The 21,619-nt window shown below is 42.7% G+C and overlaps 1 protein-coding gene across 5 annotated transcripts in view; it reads right to left on the reverse strand.

The window, feature by feature from the left end:
- The window catches only part of PHACTR3 (phosphatase and actin regulator 3), a 148,822-nt gene that overhangs the window by 26,785 nt on the left and 100,418 nt on the right, over positions 1-21,619 (reverse strand). For all 5 annotated transcript variants that reach the window (XM_038370539.2, XM_043496092.1, XM_038370537.2 and 2 more), the window contains one exon: positions 16,767-16,920. In XM_038370539.2, the coding sequence (XP_038226467.1) occupies positions 16,767-16,920 (154 nt within the window). The remainder of the gene's footprint in view (positions 1-16,766; positions 16,921-21,619) is intronic.

Here is a 21,619-nt window from a genome sequence, read left to right on the forward strand (position 1 = left end):
AGTGACTGATCATCTAAATTTTAACCACTCTATAAGTATATATATATTTTTTTGGAGCTTGTACTGGGATGATGCTTTACTTTAAACCTAGAGGCTAATAATGCCTTTTTACTTGAGCAAACCTGAGTTTGGCACTTTATAGCCACATAATTGCTAGTTTGCCATCATGAAAAGGAAACGGTTTGCATGATTTTTAGGGCAAAAAGTCCTTGCTGGCACCAATGGCCTGTTACTAAGAGGTTCTGAGCACTGAATTCAATGAGGGTTGCAGGATCTCCCCAGGATCAGGCCCAGTTTTCAAAGGCTCCTAGGTTATGACAATGCTTTAATTGTTAATTGTGTTTCAATGATTACATGTTGGCTAACATGACTATAAATTCCAATATAGTCAATTTAAACATCTGTTTCAGGACACAAATCTCTGCTCCCAGCCTAGGCTTAAACACAACTAGCAAATAATGTTTGTTTTCTGTCTGGAATCTACAGTCGTGTTAAACCACAACTGAACAAACATTCAACTATAGACACAGGTTGAACCCTCAGCAAACACTGAAGGCATTCAGCACCTCCTAGATGAGGCCCAGGATTTTCATTAAAATGTCTGATCAGCCTGTGGGAAGAAAGTGAACCAGTGAGTGACTCAAGATAGCACCATGCTGAGCTCTGTATGATACACACATATCAGGAGCTCCTCTCCAAGTCTGTCCTCTGCTTGCAGGCGGACAAAAGTGGGCAACTTGCTTAGCCATGAAACACTAGTCCTTGCTTTGAAGCTGCGGGAAAAACTGGAAGTCCAGCATGCCCAAGAAGAGGAGAACGAACCAATGTTTCAGACCAGTTACCAGCATGTCTAAAATGTAAGCAGGTTGGTGCTTCCGAGCAAACAAACGCCTGCAATGTAAATCCCAGGGATTAATTCTTGCTGCATAATACGTTGGATTTTAAAATAGAGACATCTGTCACTGAAACAGCAGGAAAAACAACCGAGAGAAAAACCATTAAACGCACCAGGCAATGTGCACAGTAATGAATGAGAAAGCAAAAAGCATAACATAGAATCTATTCCCAAACAGGAGGGAATTGGAGGGTACAGAGAGGGGAGCAAACCCCATTTGTTTCTCCATTTCTCTCTCCTTGGTATTTAACAAGAGCTTTCAAATGCTCTGGCCAATGTGCTCTACCTCTCCTGGAGGCCTCTGCCTCTGAAGTGCAGCAGACTGCTAGGAGCAGCCTCTCTGTTAATCACTTTGGAAACTCTGCTCCTTGGGTTCAAATCCAGCACACGTAGCATGAGCAGAATGGTAGCAAATGGCTGCAGTAGGTGGGCTTTCCAGCAAAGCCACATAGGGTTATCTTGCAATTAGGCAAGAGGGATTCTGAATGTATTTGTGGGTTACTGACTGTCAATGTCTCTTTAAGGGCCTATGCCATAGAAGGGCCTTCTAGGTTTAATGTGCTGTACAAGGGTGAATTTTGCCTGTGTTAACAGGCTGTGGAATTGATTCCTCATTCACGGAGAAAACTCAGCAGCCACTGTACTGGCTTGCATGAACAGTGCCCTAGTGTACTAAAGTCTGTTCAAATTCAGCTAGGATGCACGGCTAGCACTACAGCTAGTTTTGAGATCCTGAAATTCTGCACACTTAACCCACAAACAGTAGTCCAGGTGCCCCTGAAGTGAGATTTGGGATACAGCAAGAAACCACAGCTTGATTGGTCGGTTGAAGAAGATGTTGAGAAGCACTGATCACCAAGCTGTGTCAACAAGCATCTGCAAAAATCTCCTTCCCCTGCTTTTTTCAATTAATGCAAAAATCTTTGAGGCTGACCATTCTTTTCACTGATGCAAAATGCTGAGAATTTCCCTGTGTGATGCAAGCTCTCAAGAGAAATATTGTCTTCCCCCAGTGAGTTGAACTGTTTATAAAGGGAGCCCTTGGCAATCTGCAAAACCTTTGAAGTTTTAGAAGCATCTCTGTAATTATAGCCAGTGAGAAGTTACAGCACTGGGGGCTTGAAGGAACAGCCAGCCTATGGCCTCTACACAAATGATTCAGCTAACCCAGCCATCTCAAATCCTAGCTGCAGACAGCATGTTCCTATACACTGCATGCTGACTGGGGTGTCTCTGCCAAATACAAACTTTCTCAGTCAGAAGTAAGTCTATGAAAACATGATGCTGTTATGTTTTTGTATAATCCCTAAAGCAAAGCACGAAACGAGACGCGATTCCTAAAACTGCAGACGCTTCTGGGACAAATATCCCCACTTCCTGCTATATGTACAATCACACACTTGTTAGAACGGCAAAGATCTTTCTGGGCAAATTCTCCTTTGTAACCAAAACCCTTCCAGGCCTCTCCCTTCATCCACCCACACAGCATTTTCAAAGGATGGGGTATCCCTGCTTGCAGATTAGTCTTGCCACCCAGCTGATGACATGCTTATGCTGCACTGCTTTCTCCTTCTCTCACAGATGTGGTTTTCCTCCTGGGCAATGCTAGCTCACTGCTCAATTAGTGTCAGCAGGATGCAAAGCAGACCTGAGCCATCCACCCCCGCACCCCCCCCCCCGCCCCACCATATAACAGGTTCTGACAGTGCATTGTTTCAGAGTAGCAGCCGTGTTAGTCTGTATTCGCAAAAAGAAAAAAACTGGCACTGCACTCCAATCTGTTGTGGCCTGTGCTTAGAAAGACCTGTCTCTTAATGTAACACTCTTATTACGGTGTATTTGGAGTATACCCTGCCATCAGTGTGTGTGTGTGACTCTGCATAGTGCTCCCTAAGGAGTTCCACAGAGAACTCAAGGTTGTGACGTGGCCAGAATTTAAGATTCTGCCACCCTTACTTCTGTTTAGTATTGTACTCCTCAGTTCCATTAAGTAAATGAGACTGACTATTACTCACCATATGATGTACCACCCAGCGTATCAGAATTTAGATCATTATGACTAGGGCCCCTCTAAATGGATCTGAATTTAAATGTGAGCTATTCACCCCATGCTCTTCAGTACACATCATCTCCTGGATCCACATTTTTGGGCCAGAGTCTGAGCTCAGTTATGGTGGTGTAAGTCTAAAATAGAGCAGGTAAAAGAATGGAATTTCTGTCTTGTGGGGCATTCCAGTCTTTTTGAAACTTTGGTTTCACCCTGAGTCAGGTTGAAAAGTTGAAACCTTGACTTTTCACAGCACAAATGTACCAAAATATTTTTGACCTTATCTAAATGCTCAGTTTTGACTGAATCACCTTGACTCATTAGAAAATTATGAAATGAGAGAGTCAAAATGAAACATTTCAACCTTATTGAAATGATCCATATTGACAATGTCCTGTCAAAAACTTCAGTGAACTTGATACGTTCTCAGGAAATGTTTCAATGTCGTCGAATCGATATTTTTCTGATGGAGAATGTTCCAGCAGAGAAGTCTTGACCAGCACTATTCTGGAGTAACTGGGCCTCACTGTCGTCTCCCCTCCACATCACTTGGGCAGTGTATAGCATACATAAATGTAATTTACACTCCCTTTAAGATCACTTTGACACTAGGGGCCCTTGATGCTATGGCTACATAATGAGAATTCAGCCATTGACTTCAATGGTTGTGATCTAGATTTATATCCATGTAGCTATGATCAGAATCTGACCTTTATATTTTCAACAGAGGAAGAGACTTTCTTGAAAACCTGTCTGTAACCTTTGTGCTCTTTCAAAATAAATCAGCCTTACTTCCCCTTTTTGTTACCCTATAAGGCTGTGAAAGTACTTTGCTTAAAACCTCCATTGCTTTAGCTAGAATCCAGCTTTGTTCTTAATTGTCTGTCCTGTTTTAAAGATCTTGCAATTGTGACAAACCCAGGTCTTACAACTGAGACGGGACAAACCGTTTAAATGCCTGTTCCCCAACACCAGCCTGACAACCTGTCAAATGTATTTTGTTATAGGTCATAAGTCTCGCCACAGGAATTCCGCATGGGAGCTTAACTGAACCTTTGCAAAGTAACGTGTCCTCCTTCATGTCACTTTCATCAAAAAAAGAATAACTGTCCCTTTTAGCTAGGCTCTGTGCCGTCTGAATAATTGACAGCTGCACTGATTTGGCTCAAAGATCAACATCCCGGAAAAGTCCTTGGCCTTTTAGGATCCAAGGGGTTCCAAATGGAGATGTATGCATGCTGAAAAATATCCACTCCATGTGTACCAGAATGCCCTTTGGTTCACCTGGTCCATTGCCTTTCCAGGAAAGGTTGGGGGTGGGGGGATAATCTCAGGTGGTGTAAATTGGCATGGCTCCACTGAAGTCAGTGAGGCTATGCTGACTAGTGCCAGCTGAGGATCTGGCCACGTGTTTGGTATGCAAAGATATAGCCTATAGTACAAATGCTGTTTCAGTTTCCTCAGTATCCAGGCCCACTCCTATGACACAAAAAACCAACCCCCACGGAAGAGCTAAGCAGAGCAGTGAAAGCCTGACTAACCCCAGCCACCTCAACACCCGCAGCAGTTCCTCAGCAAAGCTAGAAAAAGCAATGCTATGTCATTTCTTTAAAGCACATCCTCTGGTGATCTGTCACTCCATCAAGCAGCTGCAAGTTTAAGACCCATACTAGTCCCAATGCTGCAGATGTGGTCTCTCGGGGGTATGTTGCTTTAACGCACATACTGGGCTAGGCTGTGATCAACCTGTGCATAAGTGTGCATGTGCTTGGTGAGTGGGAACACACCCAGAGCCTCTCCAGCGACACACCTTATGTGGCTGATAGTAGGGCAGAGCACAAGAGCAGCCCATCAATGCGGATATCCGCTCCTCCTCCTGCCAGTGAACAAATTGCCAGAATGGGGGTTGGGAAGAACAGAGGCTACTGCCCTTCCCTTATCCCACTCCCTCTGCTCCCACCCAGTCTCAGGAGAGAGGCTGGTGCACTGTGGGTACCAATTTGCTCCATCTATTAGGATGTGGCCCCCATCCCCACCCCACTCTGGTTACAGGAGCAGCCGTGAGTAAAATGTGGTGCAGTGAAGCTAAACAATATGCTTAAGGTCTCATTAGTAAAAATGAGACTGGAAGCCAGGAGTCCTGGCCTCCAGGCTCATAGACGTTAAGGCCAGAGGGGACCATCATGATTACCTGCACATTGCAGGCCACAGAACCTCACCCACCTTGTCCAGCTCTAATTAAGAGTGCACTAAACACCCTGGGTACATTAATCACACTCTACATTATATTCTTTGGATTGAAAACAGGCTGCCAACACTTTTAAAAAAGTGCAGTTAACTAAATAGTGGGTGTAAAATGTCATTTTTCCTTACAACGGTACGGGGTGTTTCACTTTAATTTTTTTTCAGAAAGAGGCTAATTCTTCTCTTCCTTTAATAGCTGTTGTTTTGAAGAAGTCTGGCCACTTTATATGATATACAGGAGCATTCTTATTCGAGAGATATCCTGTCTGATATAAGGCATTCACAGGTTGCTAATGAATTAGCCTTTTCTCTTTGCAACACACTGTTGGCTATTTATACAGAGTATGTTTTTCCTTGGTACATGACTATTGTAAAACAAAATATTAAGCATTCTAAAAATTTTTTTAAAATTAATAAACCCATACCAAGCAAACCCAGGGCAGCTCAAGATCTGTTAGCTCTTACAGAGCATGGTTTCTAGACTGAGTCACTAGTTTGTCTTTTGCAGTTTGCATCTTGGCAGAAATGATTTTCTTCATTTTGTTTAAGGCCAAGAAGCAAATCTGACCTCTTTGCAGCATATCAGTTGAGCTAGAATGGATGGACCTCATTGCAATGCAATTTAAGACTCAGATTTTACCAGCATGCTGATTTTTGCAAGCTGACATGTTTTCTGGTTGCCTGGATACAGTCGGCTGAAAAGCTGGGTTTTTGCATGGAGTATTGGCTCCAGCCTCGGAAGGCAATGACTCTTTCTCCTCTGGGCAATTCCATCGTACAGACTGACTATAACTGTCCTTTGAAAAATTAAACCATCCTGGAGTCCTTTTAAAATGGCACAATTTGTATTAAACTTGCTGTTTAATACAAGTGCTTCCCTGTCAGATTTCAACATTACAGTTTACTTGGTATTTTTTTTTCATTTCACTAAATAAATCCTTCACAGTGTATTTATAAATCCAGGGATTCTTTTTGACCTCTTGATACATAATATGCATCAACAAACACACCTCCCAAGAGACACCAAGCCTAACTTCTACCTAGCACCCAGCGGTCAAGAGAGGTCACTGAAAGGTGAACAATCAATAGAAAATAGCTGTGCCCTGTATTTGACCTAAGCTGCTTTTAAGTAAAGAAAACAAGAAGGCATGATTATACCCAATACAATTTGCCAGGATGGAAAAAGGAATGGAATAAAGCAGATTTAGCTAGAACTGCATCAATGATTTGCAAGCCCATACGAACATTTATTAAATATTGTTTTATTTAAAGCAAGAAGTGCCTTGTATTTTTTTTATCTGTTCTTTTTCTCTCCAAATTCTTGTTCTTAAATATTTATTTTCTTCTTTCATTCCCCGGCATCCCTAAGGTAACTTCTGTATAGTAGAAACTGTGCTTTTTTGCATTGACCCAGTTTTGCAGCATGAAAGCAGAGAAGCCAAAGCCTTGGGGAAATAAGATTCTGTCTTTGAGTCTGCATGAAATGCAATGGTAGAATCATGATCTGTGTTGTGGGAGGAGGAGATTGTAGTACTTACAATATTTATTGATGGCTACCAGTCCTACCAGCTCAGGCTGGGATCTGATCGGATCTCTTGAGATGAACAGTTAGTCTTGGCCAGTTCTTAGAGGGAAGAACTCCAAGGAAACACCAGATTTCTGCAGCCAAAGGGGTGGGTGATTCACTCAATGATATCTTGCCCAGTAAATCAGTAATAACATACTCCCACAGTGGATGTAATACGTAATTCATGGCTGCTTCTCTCACTGTATGGTTGTGATACCACAGGTATATACTGTATCTACATCTCAAAATTTCTATAGCCGCAGGCATGCTGTGGAAGCAGCCTGGAGCCATATGCTCCAAAAGGAAATTCACAAGGTTAGGCTCTTCCCCATCTTTCACCCTTTCGCATGGGTGCAGCCTATAAATGTACTGGTGTATGTGGAAGGAGGTTTGAGTTCAGGCTATCAGACGCTCCGCAGGCTGGCCTGACCTGTTGAGCCGCTCTTTTAGCGCAGCAATGGAGCAGACCCTCTGTGGAATCTGAGATCACAGTTCTCACCTAGAGCTGCCAGTATGCTTCAAAATTAATTAATTAACGTATGAAGTGTAGTCCATTAGGGACGCACGCATGCACTTCCGCTTGCAGATTACTAGCATCTGGAGAGCCCAAAGGACAATTTAGGTTCACAGGAGATCATCATTATACAGTCAGATATGGTTTGGGTAATAGAATAGCATTCTAATTGAACTAAAGGGAGTAAGATCTGCTCCTCACAAAAAGTTCTCTGCTTCTTAAAAAAAGGGAGAAGCTAGTCCATGTGTGTCATGTATTCGTGGAGCCAGAAGAGCAACATATAGTATATTCTTTTCTAATTCATTTGTAGCTTCATCAGGTCTGAGAGGAGCCACAAACTGGGGCCTAAGGTGACGTGTCAGCTACATAGCCATGAAACACACTTTTGACCCAGAAGTATTTTTATCCCCATTTAACAGATGGGGGAACGGTGGCACAGAGTAGGCAACTTCCTCAAAGTCGCTCAGGAAGCCTATGGTGGAGCTAGAAAAGATCTCACCTGGCTTGAGTCCTAGGAAGTTAGGAATATCATGGGCTATTTTGCATCTATAACTATCTTATCTACATAACAAACTATGTGCAAATCTGGGCATGTGCAATTTTCCGTGGGGTCCTGGGCTTCTTATATTTTGAAAATCAGGCCTGACATGTCTATAAAACTGCTGGTAAATCACTGAAATATGCAAAAGTGCATTTTGGATTCAATTTACCAGGGTGAGAACCAACATCCCGGCCTTCATGATCTGCTTTATTTGCACAATCTCCGACGTGTTCACTTTCACTGTAGGAATTTCCTAAATTTGTGTTAACTTTGTAACTCTGTTTACTTATATAAACTTGTGCTCTTGCTATGGTGATTATGTTCTATTAATTATTACACTAGAATACATAGGGCCATATTTACAAAGTAGCCTCTTGAATTATGCCTTCTCAAAATTGCTTGTGCACCTGTTTGCATGTGCAAATGGGTTCATGTGCTAATGCATTGGCCATAAATTAAAATGCTGGTTTGAAAGTGTGCCTTGTCACTCCTTTTACGGTACTAAATACAAGAGTTAAGGGAGTTTAGAGCTTGCAGAAATATGAGATTGACAGCCCTGGAGAACACACTTCCATTTATCCAGAGAAGCAGTACCAGTTTCAACACTACCTTCCTGTGTTCTAGTGAGACAGCCTCTGAGGACAAGCCAGTGTCCATGAACTTAGACATGCATGCAGCTTTCTTCCTGAAAGGGATTCTGGAAACTGCTAGATTGAATCAGAGGTGCTGGAACAATTTGTAGAGGGGGGGTGCTGAGAGCCATTGAACCAACCTGTAAACCTTGTATATGATGGAAACCACTTCAAGCCAGGGGGTGCGGCAGCCCCCACACCTATGGATGGAGTATGCTGCTGCCTGGTAGTTTACCAACATCAAGCAGAACACAGGTAGAATGTTAACATTTATGGGACTCGGGCATCTAAATCCTTCAGGTAGCTTGAAAAATCTCAGTCCTGAACTTCCCTCTCCTCATCTCCTTTTCAGGATCAGTTCTCCATCATGAAAGAGCGACAATAAAACATAAATAATAAAGGTTGACAGGTTTTAGAATAATACACAAATAATAAAGGTTGTTATAAAGCACCAGCTTGCCAAAGCACTTGAGATACTGCACAAACCATTAATAAAATATAGCAACCAACCAAAACATAATGCAATAAATAAATCAACCGCAAATAAATATCTTCATTAGAAATGCCTGAGTCAACGCGGAACAAGAAGAAGGGGAGCCTCTATTAATTTACATGCACTACTACGGAGTTAAATTGCAGCCCTATATATAGCTCTTGCTGCCTGGGTGAAAAGCATTGGCTTGCACAGACACCCACGCTGCATTCTCTGACTGATTATTTTTAGCATCAGTGACATGCTTACCTGAAGATAACTTCTACCAAATAAGGACACCCTTTGTCACATTGTACATAGTTAATGAGGCATGCCAGTAAATCTCAGTGTTTATGTCTCTCTCTCTCTCTCAAGAGCAAAACTCAATACTAAATGTTCCCAGCAAAATCACAAACCACCTGAATACTTGTGTGGTTTGAAATCAGTGAAATTCTGTGCAGGCGGGGGCGGAGGGAATCCATCTACCCAGTTCTCTTTGCAGCAAGCCTGGGAATTGGACCTAGGGGTGACAGTGGACGAGAAGCTGGATATGAGTCAGCAGTGTGCCCTTGTTGCCAAGAAGGCCAATGGCATTTTGGGATGTATAAGTAGGGGCATAGCGAGCAGATCGAGGGACGTGATCGTTCCCCTCTATTCGACACTGGTGAGGCCTCATCTGGAGTACTGTGTCCAGTTTTGGGCCCCACACTACAAGAAGGATGTGGATAAATTGGAAAGAGTACAGCGAAGGGCAACAAAAATGATTAGGGGTCTAGAGCACATGACTTATGAGGAGAGGCTGAGGGAGCTGGGATTGTTTAGTCTGCAGAAGAGAAGAATGAGGGGGGATTTGATAGCTGCTTTCAACTACCTGAAAGGGGGTTTCAAAGAGGATGGCTCTAGACTGTTCTCAATGGTAGCAGATGACAGAACGAGGAGTAATGGTCTCAAGTTGCAATGGGGGAGGTTTAGATTGGATATTAGGAAAAACTTTTTCACTAAGAGGGTGGTGAAACACTGGAATGCGTTACCTAGGGAGGTGGTAGAATCTCCTTCCTTAGAGGTTTTTAAGGTCAGGCTTGACAAAGCCCTGGCTAGGATGATTTAACTGGGACTTGGTCCTGCTTTGAGCAGGGGGTTGGACTAGATGACCTTCTGGGGTCCCTTCCAACCCTGATATTCTATGATTCTATGATTCTATGAGGCTTCTCAAAAGGCTCACTAAAATCCCTTTGAACCTGGGCCGATTTCCAAACAGTGTCCAGTTCAAGAAAGTATCCCAGGAAGGCTTAAAGCACATGTCTAAAGCTAAGCATGTGGGTAAACTCAGTCTGACATCAGAGCTGTAGTAACTCGGACCCTTCTCTGATTGAAACCAAAGAAAACAGTCACCTGAAGCCTTGATCAAACCCACATAGCTACACACCTTCCAAATCAAACCTGATGCTTTTGCCAGGGAGCAGCTGGAACACTGATGCTGTGGCCCCACCTTCTCTGCCGTTTCACATTCAAGATGGGATGTGAAAGAACTTTATAGACCCTGGAAGACTTTGAATGTTATTTTCAATGTTTCCAAACAAACAAAAAGTTATCAGCCACGAAAATAGGCAAGTGGCAGTGTGGAGGTCTAATGTGATGGAGTTTCTCAATTCTCTCGCAGCATGGAGCATGATGCCCCAGGTACACGATAAAAACTTCTTGTGTGCACACTGAGGGGAAAATGGAATCCATGTTTCCCAAAGTTTGTCTCCTCGAAAGACCCATGTCTTTGTGCCAGGCAGTATTGTGGTTTCCTCTGTCAAGTGTCTTCTCAGGTGGTGTGTGCAGTTTTGGGAAAGCAATCACAGTCTTTATTTGGTGGATAAGCACAATTTGCCAGGGAAATCTCCTTTGGCCCAATTCCATGATTTCATCCTAGCCCCTGTCACAATACAGTTAAGATCAGATAAATTAAGCACCGTGGGCTTGATTCTCAGTGTAAGCTACTGCTATTTTTACTGCCGATGGCATGGTGTAAACATGAGGAGAATTTGGCCCTCTGTGCTTGCTCTTTGTCTTTAGACTCCAAGCTGTTGTTACTGGTTTGTCATCTTTCCACTATTGTGTAGTGCCATGAATGATACAGTGGTACAAACCAACTGGTGGCAAGGGTGAGCAGTTTGTGACAGTTGTCGCCTCGTGGCTGGGTGAGGGATATTTTGTGCCACCCCACTCAGAGGCACACTTCCAGGAACCACAGGACAGTCTTGGAACTACAAAGTTCCTGGCACCACGCAGTAATGCATAAGGAAAACTGCCTTCCAGAGCTTGCATTGATGAGAAATGCTCTCAGCATGCCACAGTGTACCACCGCCAGAACTTTCAGATTGGGGCTGCTTAGTGCTAAGCACCCACATATAGCATTTTTGGGGCCAGTGACTATCCATGGCTGTCTGTTTTAATAAGTCCTTATATAGCCCTCAGCACCATACCAGCTGAGCTCCTGTTTCTGCACATCTCTGCTGAATACTGCTTAATGCATCATGTCTACTTATGCAAACACCCGAGGAAGCAAAGCAGAACATGAAGTGAAAATTACAAGTATAATTTGTTCTAGGAATTCATGTTTTCATTGAGACATTAAGTAATAAAGGAGTGTTTCTTAGTGTGCCTGTACAAGGCGTACTATGGAAGTAACAGGCACCCTGGCAGTTCGGATATTAACTTTCAAAAGAGTCTCAATAATGTCCTAAATTAATTAAACAGCCTTTCTACACATTGCTCTTCATTCTAAAGATCATTTTATTCCTCTGGGTTTCCGCTTAAATCCCTTATAGAATGAAAGTAAGTCCATCATACAGAGAGCAGTTATTGCAAATAATCATATCTGCAAATGTTTTTTTTAATCTCGTGACATAATGGGCTCAATTCATTTAATACCACTGAGGTCTTATTATCTGCACTCAGAACACATAGTGAAGGCGAACAAGGAATGTCAGGAGCCTGGCTCATCAAAACGGCAATGGTCTAGCGCACAATAGATTATTACCAGTGTCTATCATGGCCTGAAGCATCAGGGACAGATAAATTAGTAAGAGATGAATGCTACTGAATGCGACAATCTGGGGAAATATGGAATACTGCCATTTGGGGAGGGGCACATTTCCATAGCAAAAAGTGGTTGACTTGTTTCAGTGATTCTCAAACTTTTGTACTGGTGACCCCTTTCACATAGCAAGCCTCTGAGTGTGACCCCCCCTTCCCCTTATAAATTAAAAACACTTTTTAATATATTTAACACCATTATAAATGCTGGAGGCAAAGTAGGGTTTGGGGTGAAGGCTGACAGCTCACGACCCCCCATGTAATAATCTCACACACCCCTGAGGGGCCCGACCCCCAGTTTGAGACCCCCTGACTTATTTGATTAGAAATAGGGAGAAAGGAGAGGGATAAAATAAATATAGTAAATAACACAAAGAAAGCCAGTGGTGGATTCTGCCCCCACTTATACTGATGTCAGACAGGAGCAACTTCACTGAAGTCAATGGATTTATACTGGAATAAGAGCAGAATCTGCTTAAGGAGTTTTCAGGATTCGGTACTGATGGGAAGTGAGGAGGCCGCCTGAAAAGTTGGAGTGAGGAAGGGGTGCTGTGGGTCTGGCTGTGTAATTATTTATCAGTGCAAAAGTTGAGCGTCCACTTTCTCTTCAGCTATTATATCTATCAGTTAGAATTGATCTAGAATCTTTAAATGTTGACACTTCTTTTTTTTTTTTTTTTTTTGGTGAAGCAATGGGACCCGTTTTTCATGAAAACTTTTCTCATTTTTTGACTGACTAAAATAATGATTTCATTATGTTCATAAAATATTTAAGTATGGCTCTCCTTCCATCTGGCAGAACATTGTGTCATATAAAACTAGTGATTTAAAGGTGGGATGGAAGTGTAACCCACACACCTCTTGGGTGTGGTGTTCTGTCCCATCTAGTGGCACCGAGACGACATAGAGAGAGAGATTAATAAGTTTGCTTTTCAGCCTTAGCTAACAGCCAGTTGGCCTTTAGCTCATGCGGGAGAGGCTCATGCACCAAGCTCCATAGGTCTTGGGTTTGATCCCGCCTGCCGACAACTGTGGTCTGTCGGTGTTACAGAAGGACTTTGCTAGCTACCCTGGAACTCCTTCAAATCCATGAAGATACAATTGGTAAACAACAAATCTGGAACATGGCTGCCTGTCTACTGGCTAGTTTATCAAGAATCAGTTAGCTATTGAACAATGAATCTCCTGGTTCTAGCTCATCTCCTAGGCTATGTCTACACCTAGAGCTGGGAGTGTAGACATACTCACACTAGCTCTCATCATGCTAGAGTGCTAAAAATAACAGTGTAGCCGTGGTAACACAGGCAGCAGCAAGTGATAGCATGGGCAAGCTGGCCTGAATACAAACCTGCCTGGACCTCATGGTATGTACTTGGGGCAGCTAACCTGTGCCATTTCCTGTGCTACTGTGGCTAAACTACTATTTTTAGCGCACTCATTCAGTGAGAGCTAGCACAGATATGTCTGTGCAAGCTGGGAATCGCATCTCTAGACATGGCCTTAGAGTGTAGAGGACAGGTTTGTAATTGGATTGTACATTTGGATTCATAGTTGAGTAAGTCCCACTCAGCATTATCATCACAATGCTATCTTTGGAACAGTAGCTGCCGTGTGCTGAAATCCATCTACATGGTGGTCAGATCACACAGAGATTAGCAATTTCCACTGGAACCAGATGCTGGATCCTAAGATAAAGGGAGTTCCTTAAATCTGAGAACTCACTAGTGAGTTCCACATCTATAAACTGAGGGCTTAAATTCAGCCGGAGTTGTCCAGAGCAGAGGTCAGGTAAATATTTTCCAACCCTCTGTAGTTTTTATAGCATGGGGGGAGGGGGCGGATCTGGGAAATATTCTATAAGAATTTAAGCCCTGTATAATCTTCATTGATCACCATTGAGATTTTCAAAGCCAACTAAGGGATTTAGCCACACAAATGGATTTAAGGATATTTGAAAATCTCAACTCAGGTTTGCACAGCATAGGCATCTCCACCACCTTAACTAAACTTACAAACTCCTGTCCAAGTATGCACTGAGTTTAGTGTAAAACATGGCATGGACTTTTGGGGAGAAGTCAGTTTTTTCTGTGGCTCTCCCCAAAGTGAGTCGGACATTCAGAGCGGATATCCCCAGGACATTACTTATTTCTGTATTTTCAAAATGGGCTTATCTTTGACATGTGTGTGGCTTTCATTATGAAAATATCTTCCCATGATTTATCTGCTGGCCGAGCTTGTTTGCATCGTCATGCTCTATTCTGGTTGATGAACAAAGAGCAAGCTGTCCCAGTGTTCATATCTGCTCAGAAATTATGCAGGGGACCAGCTCCGATCTGTTTTGCATGGCACGCTATTCTAGCAATCTCTGCACCTTCTGTTTCATGAGTGGCACTCAGCCTGATGAGTTCTGGGAATAAGGAGGAGATAAATGAAAGCATGTCTTCAGTTACACTAAATAAGCATGTCCTTTCAGCCATCTGTAGACATTACCTACCAGATTAATAATTTACATCATAGGCTGCTCCCCATCAGCTGTCTGTCTTCTTTATATTTGTACACCAAACCTTGCCTTTCACAACTTCCAGTCATGATCATGCATTATGCTTCTCTGGTAGACACTTATTTTGTAAGTCCTTATATTGACACTAATTTCAGGCATAATTTCTTAACCTTATTTTCCTTTTCCACCACAAAGTGGCTAAATGGTACCCACAAAGAAAGAGGAATGGCCTGTAGCCATCCTATGTTGTGCTGAGATTCTGCTAGCTCTCACAAGCGAAGTAGGGTCAGGCTGAGCTGGTAGTTAGACAGACCTCCAAGGAGCACCCAAGTGTTGCAGCAGGAAGAGATGTTGGAGATTCACTAGATGACACCCTTCACGCTGAGGTGAAGACTGTACAAATGTCCCAGTCTAGCATCAGGAGGCACTTTTCCAAGTGTTTCAGATGAGTTGTAAAATCAGGCTCCTGACCGCCTTTTACAGATCACATCGTAATTTTGCAGAAGCCAATAAGACTGTTAAGCCCAGTAGCTTGGCCAAATTGCAACTCAGGGATTTCTGCCTGCCTAAAATGCACCTACACTTCCAATAGCTCAGGAAGGCAAATGGACGTTTCACATGTGCAGGGCTTACAGGATCAGGCCCATGTATTCTTCACTTTCTGTCCTAAGCTGTTGTCAGGACAGTTATATATGCTGGAACGTCCCCCATTATCTGCTCCCAAAGATGGCTTCACATCTTGGCGCTAACGTGGTCAGGGCTTTGGAACAGAGCCCAGAGCTAGAGCACGGAGCAGCTCCAGAGCAGTGGAGCTGCAGGTTTTTGCCTGGAGTTGGAGCGGAGCCAGAGCACAGCTCCAAAGCCCTGAACATGGTGATTGTCAACCATCACATCGTTCACTCTACCTGCATGTTAAATCCATTGTCTGTGTTTCACTCTGTGTTTGTGCAGTGCCCAGTATCCCATTATCCCAGGTCCCATTATCTGTTGACTTCTAAGTGCTACTATAATACAAATATTAAACAAAGATAATAAACAAAGACAAAGTAAAATGAATCCTCTGTATCCATTATCAGCATCCCGGGGTACTATGAAGCTTAACTAACATTTATAAAGTACTTTGAGATATTTTATTCTTAATGTTCAAACAGTGGTCTTTTTTCAGCTGAGATTGCCAGCAGAGGGGCCAAACATGATGGTGTGTTTTATGGTGTAGACACCTGTCCATTAGGAATTGCACTCTGATCCATCAATCTCATTCCCAATCCTCTAAAACAAAAGTTTATTAAATGTACAGACTGAAGAGCTGGCCCAGTTCTTGCTTGAATAACAGCAACTGTTTCTTGAAAAAGCAGATTCCAATTATTAATATTTAAAAAGCCTCCAGCATGAACTCCTGTTCAGCTTTCACAGTTGGATTTCAACCATTTTGGCAGCCATTCAGAACTGCCTATTCCAGCATGGGAGCGCACAGCACAGATTATTTAACAATCTAATTTGTCACAACTAAAACATTCAGGTTTGCAAATTATCTAAATTTAGCTATTTCTTTTTAAACCAATGCAATTTGAATCTAATGGTTTCTGTAAATCTTTGCTTACACTATCTAACTGCAATACAGGTTTCTCCTATACAGCTGAGCCCTCATGCCCTGGTTAAGTGTTTGTAAGCCATTTACTCAAAAAAACCAGGACTTTCCTACCCTTGCAATCAGCCCAGATTTCAGCCATCTGTGGAGTTGCACCTCTGCAAATCTCTAGCCCTGGCAAAGAAAGCCCTGCTGAAGCTGACCCTTACTTGAAACAGGATCAGTTAACCCCCACCAGTGCACATTGCAGTTTTCACGGCCTATAATGGGGGTTTGCTGATACACTGATGGCTGCAATTAAGGATAAAGGCAAGTATGGACAAAGCTAAAAAGTTTGGTGGTTAATTGAAAGGAGCTAGAACAATCAATTGATTTCAAAGAGAGGTGCAAGCATAAATTCCAGGCCTAAGATCCAACTCACTGCATTGAGTTTTGCTTTTTATTTTAGGCTGGAATAGCCTTATTCAAGGAGGAGATCAAGTGACCAGCCCACAACACGAAGTGTGTGAGCTCAGAGATCAAAAGCAAAGCATGGCTCTGAAGTCAAGGCTGCTGTTGATGTGGTCCTTTTCTGCATGACTCTCCATGGGAAATGGGCTAAGGGACATGTGTATAGTGAGGTTAAGTACAGAGGAGACTTCACTATAAAGATTGTCCCCTTCTGTCTCTTAAACTGACTTACTTTGAGAGTTTCATTTCAATTTGCTGCCGGATTTCCTGTCGTTCCTCATCCGTCCTCCTTGGGAAAATATTCCTGTCTTCCAGTTCCTGCTTGCTTGGCCTGTTCCGTAGCTTTACTGCCAGCAGCTCTTTCTTGCATTTTCTTGGCAAGGTACCTGGGACACGCATTGAAATGAAAAAATGTCAGAAGGAGAGCTTGAAATTCCTGCCCATTTATTTATTTATTTATTTTTAAGCTCAGAAATGGGCTAGGAAGGAGTGGGCACCAGCGGATCAAACCTAAGGTATGGCTGTGAAATCTGCACCTGTATGGGACAGGCAGCTTTGTACTTATTAATAAAAGTGGTGCTAGGGCTGAGATTGCCCACACAGCTGTAGATAATGGCCCATTCGGAAATGCTTGAAATTATCATCTCATTTCTACTATTCTAGACCAGGATAGTGCTCTCAGAGAGCTATGACTCTTGGTAACTATCAGCTGAGGCAAGGTTCAAACCACTAATCTAGGAGTCAAAGGGGGTGTACATCAGCAGTCCTCTGAGCCATCCCATGTCCCAAAGCAAAGCTACATCCTGGAGCACTTTGTAGTAGGACTAGGCAGTTTAGGGGAATGGCTGGGACAGAGATCATTTCCTCTCTGGGTTACCAGCTCAAATCCAGGCCGGTTGGTAGTTGCTGAAAGATGTACTACAGATGGTCTCAACCCAGCGGTCAGCTGACAGAGTATAAAAAAACAATAGCACTCATTGGCACCCTTGCGAACAGTCTTAGCAAAGAAGCCAAAGAATGAATTGGCTTTTCAGACTGCACTTTAGTCTTACCCTTGTATGATATCTCCACAACAGGGTTTTAAGGTGCAGCTGGTGAGGAGTTGTGGGACACGTTTGCTGATGTTTCCTATGCCATTCTGTGGACAGCAGAGGAATTTGGAAAAATGCTGAGCTTTGTTCCCCCTTGAAATCAATGGGAATTTTTTCCCTTTGGTTCAGTGTGAACAGAATCAGACTGATGCTGAACGCTTTTGAAAATCCCATTCTTAATGTCCAGGACTGACAGTCCCGCATGGATAACTTTGTTAGCCTCTCACACATGCAATAGTTCTAAGTTAAGTGTGGTTATTATTTGTGAGATGCCAGTGGCCCAAATTTGCAGGTTTCCGAATATGCACATTAAACTTTTTTGAACATTGCACTCCATTTTGAACAAACACAAGTCAAAAGATGGAGAACCAGGAATAGGCAGCCTGTAGAGTACATATGGGTCACAAGATATGAGCCATTATTGACAAATCTACCCCATTAAGTTGTTGTAGTGCCACGGTAAAATTTTGTTTGGCATGGTGTACATACAATTGCAACCCTGTATTCAGGGTTTCCCCTATGGAGAGACTTCAAAGAATGAAAAATAGGGTCAGATTTTCAGAATGATCTGTGCAATGGTGGTAATTTGCTAATATATTTTGGCAGTGGGAGGTGTGCATATTTCTCACAATGGCATGATCTACTGTGGTAACTGCAAAACATGCAAATGCAGGAAAATCTGGCCTGAAATATTGTTGGTGATGTTTACAAGACGAATTCCCGTAAGGAAAGGTGCAGCAACTGTTCTGAGTAGTATTTCACTACTCTTGAATGTACTGTACTCTCTCCTGAGGCTGTCATCTCCAGCGGCATTTGAAATAACCTTTCACTCTGAGAGAATGCCTTGGGGTCAAATGCATCTTTGGTGTAACTCCATGACTTCAGTGGGCTTAGTGAAGGGTTGAAATTGGCTCCTTGACTGATTAAAGCATCTTGCAATGCTAGCTGGAAGGTATATGATAATAAGGTTTCTATATTTAAACTGCTTGCAGAGTAGAAAACCCAACATCTTTCACTGTACTTTTTTTTTTTAACCGACAGTAAAATGTAGAATGAGAGTCACAGATGGGAAATCCCCAGGTTGCTTGAGGTTGAGTTGCTAGAAGAAAAGCACAGCAGTTTCTGTCTGGCTCACCCGTTTCATTGGTTTGAGTAGAGCTTCTCTTTTCAGAATCTCTTTCTATAATGAGCAATCCTGTAACAAGTTTACTGTAACATATGGCCATTATACTGCATACCTTCCTTGTATAGAGTCACAGAAATGTAGGACTGGAAGGGACCTCGAGAGGTCGTATAGTCCATCCCCCTGAGCTGAGGCAGGACCAACTAAACCTAGATCATCCCTGGCAGGTGTTTGTCAACCCGTTCCTAAAAACCTCTAGTGACAGGTGTCGCAGTTTCAGGGTAACTGCATCTGTATGCCCCTCTCCAGGGTCCACTCCAGGAGTTCCCAGTCAGGTCTCGGGTCTTCTGCCATCACCTGTCTTGGGGTAGGGGCCCTTGTCCCACATTTTTCGACTTGGGGGTTTTAAGTCTGCTCCCTGCCTTACACTATAATATCTCCAGCCAACCAATCGGCCTAAAGGCCTGTACCTGTGCTGTGCTTTCTCTCCAAGGGCTATGCACAGACCATTGCCCGCAGTGTACAAGTTTCTACACAGCTGTTTCTAAGCAAGCACATTTATTCTTAGGTTTTCTCTGTAATGATTTTACCTTATTTTAAAAATACCAATAAAAGAACCTACCCACAAGTGAAAAGCTTAACAGATGTGATAGCCCCCCTCCCCACACACACACACACACAACAACTCCAACCTAGAGCATTGGTAGGTGTCAGTTTTTCAAACTCACAATTGGGTTTGCCCCCTTGGTATCAAGTTTATGTCAGATTTTTAGATCATCAACCAGATTCAGACTGGACAGTTCATACAGTGAGAGAGGTTTTCCCAATATCTAACCTAAATCTCCCTTGCTGTAGATTTAGGCCTTTACTTTTTGTCCTACTTTTACTGAACATGGAGAACAATTGATCACCATCCTATTTATGATAGCCCTTAACGTATTTGATGACTGTTATCAGGTCTTCCCTCAGTCTTCTTTTTTCAAGATTAAACATGCCCTGCTTTTGTAATCTTTCCTCATCTGTCAGATTTTCTAGACCTTTTATCATTTTTATTGCTCTTTTCTGGACTTTCTCCATTTTATCCACATTTTTCTTAAAGTGCAGTGCCCAAAACTGGACAGAAAACTTCTGCTGAAGTCTTACCAGTGCACAGCAGAGCAGGACAATTACCTTCCGTGTCTTCCATTTGACATGCTTGTTAATACACTCATTAAGTATAGTTAATGTCCTACCCAGAACTTAAGTTTGATGGGAGTTTTGAGTGCACAATCAGTGTGGAATAGTCCCCTTAAGACAGAAGGTGAACTGTTGTCTGGCTACACAAGAAGTACAGATAAATTTGTGTATCTACTTGTCTTGGAGTATTATACTGAATTTATAGTGTGTGGTAAAAATCATAAGGGAGCCTGTTTATTTTAAAACTTGATCTCTCCTTTTACAAAAAGTCATCCAATTTTTAAAGAAGACTGAAGTTAGATTTTTAGGTCATTTTTGCCTGGCATTTGAGATGTGAATGAAGGCTAGTTTGTAAAGGGGTGCTGTACACGTTGGCATGCCCCAGTAAATCTGCTACCTGTAAATAACAGGTTCACCTTTAGGATGTGTCTTTTAGGACACTACTCACTTGCTGATCTCCAAGTGCTTTATAAAGGAGGGTGAACAGCATTATCCCTGGCATACAGGTAGGGAAACTGAGGCAGAGAAAAGGTGAATGACTTGCCTAAGATCACACCGTGAGTCCCTGACAGTGGCAAAATTAGAGCTTTCTGAAACTGTGATCAAACCAACCCTTCCCAACCGGAATCTGACTGCAGACACACTATAATAATATGCTGACTCTTTCACTCAAAGTAATCTCAAAGTGTTTTGCAAATATAAATTAATGACTCCTCACAGCACACATGTGCAATGTTAAGTATTTGTTTAACTGTTTTAAACCTGGTAAAATAAGGCCCAAAGTGGCAAAGTCAGTTGCCTGAAGTCACACGAGTAAGTGTCCAGACTGGAAACATGCCTCAGGCATGACCTGCTCTGATTACTAAACCAAACCCTTTGGGCTCTGTCATGGCTCTTTGAGCACAGCCACAGGGCAGGTGGATGCAGAGGGGCGCGGCACCACGTGGAGTATTCTATCTACACAGCAGTGCGCAGGCAGAATTACATCCGGCAGCAGTGGGAGCAGATCTAACACCCTTTCTGCAGGTGCAGTATCATTCCCCCCAACCAGTGGCTGAAGTGGTAGCTGGTGCAGAAAGTAGAACAATAACCCCTTCCCATGATCTTTGGGGTGTATACAACTGTGGGCAATGCTGTAACTCCCACCGTCCTTATGCTGTTCCCTTACAGGTGGGATCAGGGCTCGTTTGGTGCTTTTCCCCCATCTCATGAGGTCATTCAGGACTAGCTGAAATTTCTCTCTATACAGTTAAAGGCTTGGATCCCTTTGTAAAGAGTCAGGCTTTAAGGTCAATGGGATTGCATCATTTCACACCAGCTGAGGATCTGGCCCATAGCCCTGTATTCTAAGATGCAATGGAACACACTAGCAATGTCTAATTAAATAAATATATGACACACATCTTCAATGGCAGAATAAACACTTTTATTTGTGTTTATAGGAGGACTGCATGGTCTGTGTTAGACACATTAATGTACAAGGATTTACACCAAACTCAGTGGATTTCTTATAATCAGAGACAATAGATATTCCCTGGGAGATGTGGAAAAATGTTATCTGGAGATTTCATTTGTTTGGTTTTTTTTAAAAAAGAGAATTCTAACTTAAATGCAGGGAAATCCTGCAAAAGATTTATCTTTTATTTTCTCTTCTACCTTATCACTTTGTGTTTTATTACTAGCTAACATAAGATA

The sequence above is a fragment of the Dermochelys coriacea genome, chromosome 13 (assembly GCF_009764565.3).
Source record: "Dermochelys coriacea isolate rDerCor1 chromosome 13, rDerCor1.pri.v4, whole genome shotgun sequence".
NCBI classification, from domain to species: domain Eukaryota; kingdom Metazoa; phylum Chordata; order Testudines; family Dermochelyidae; genus Dermochelys; species Dermochelys coriacea.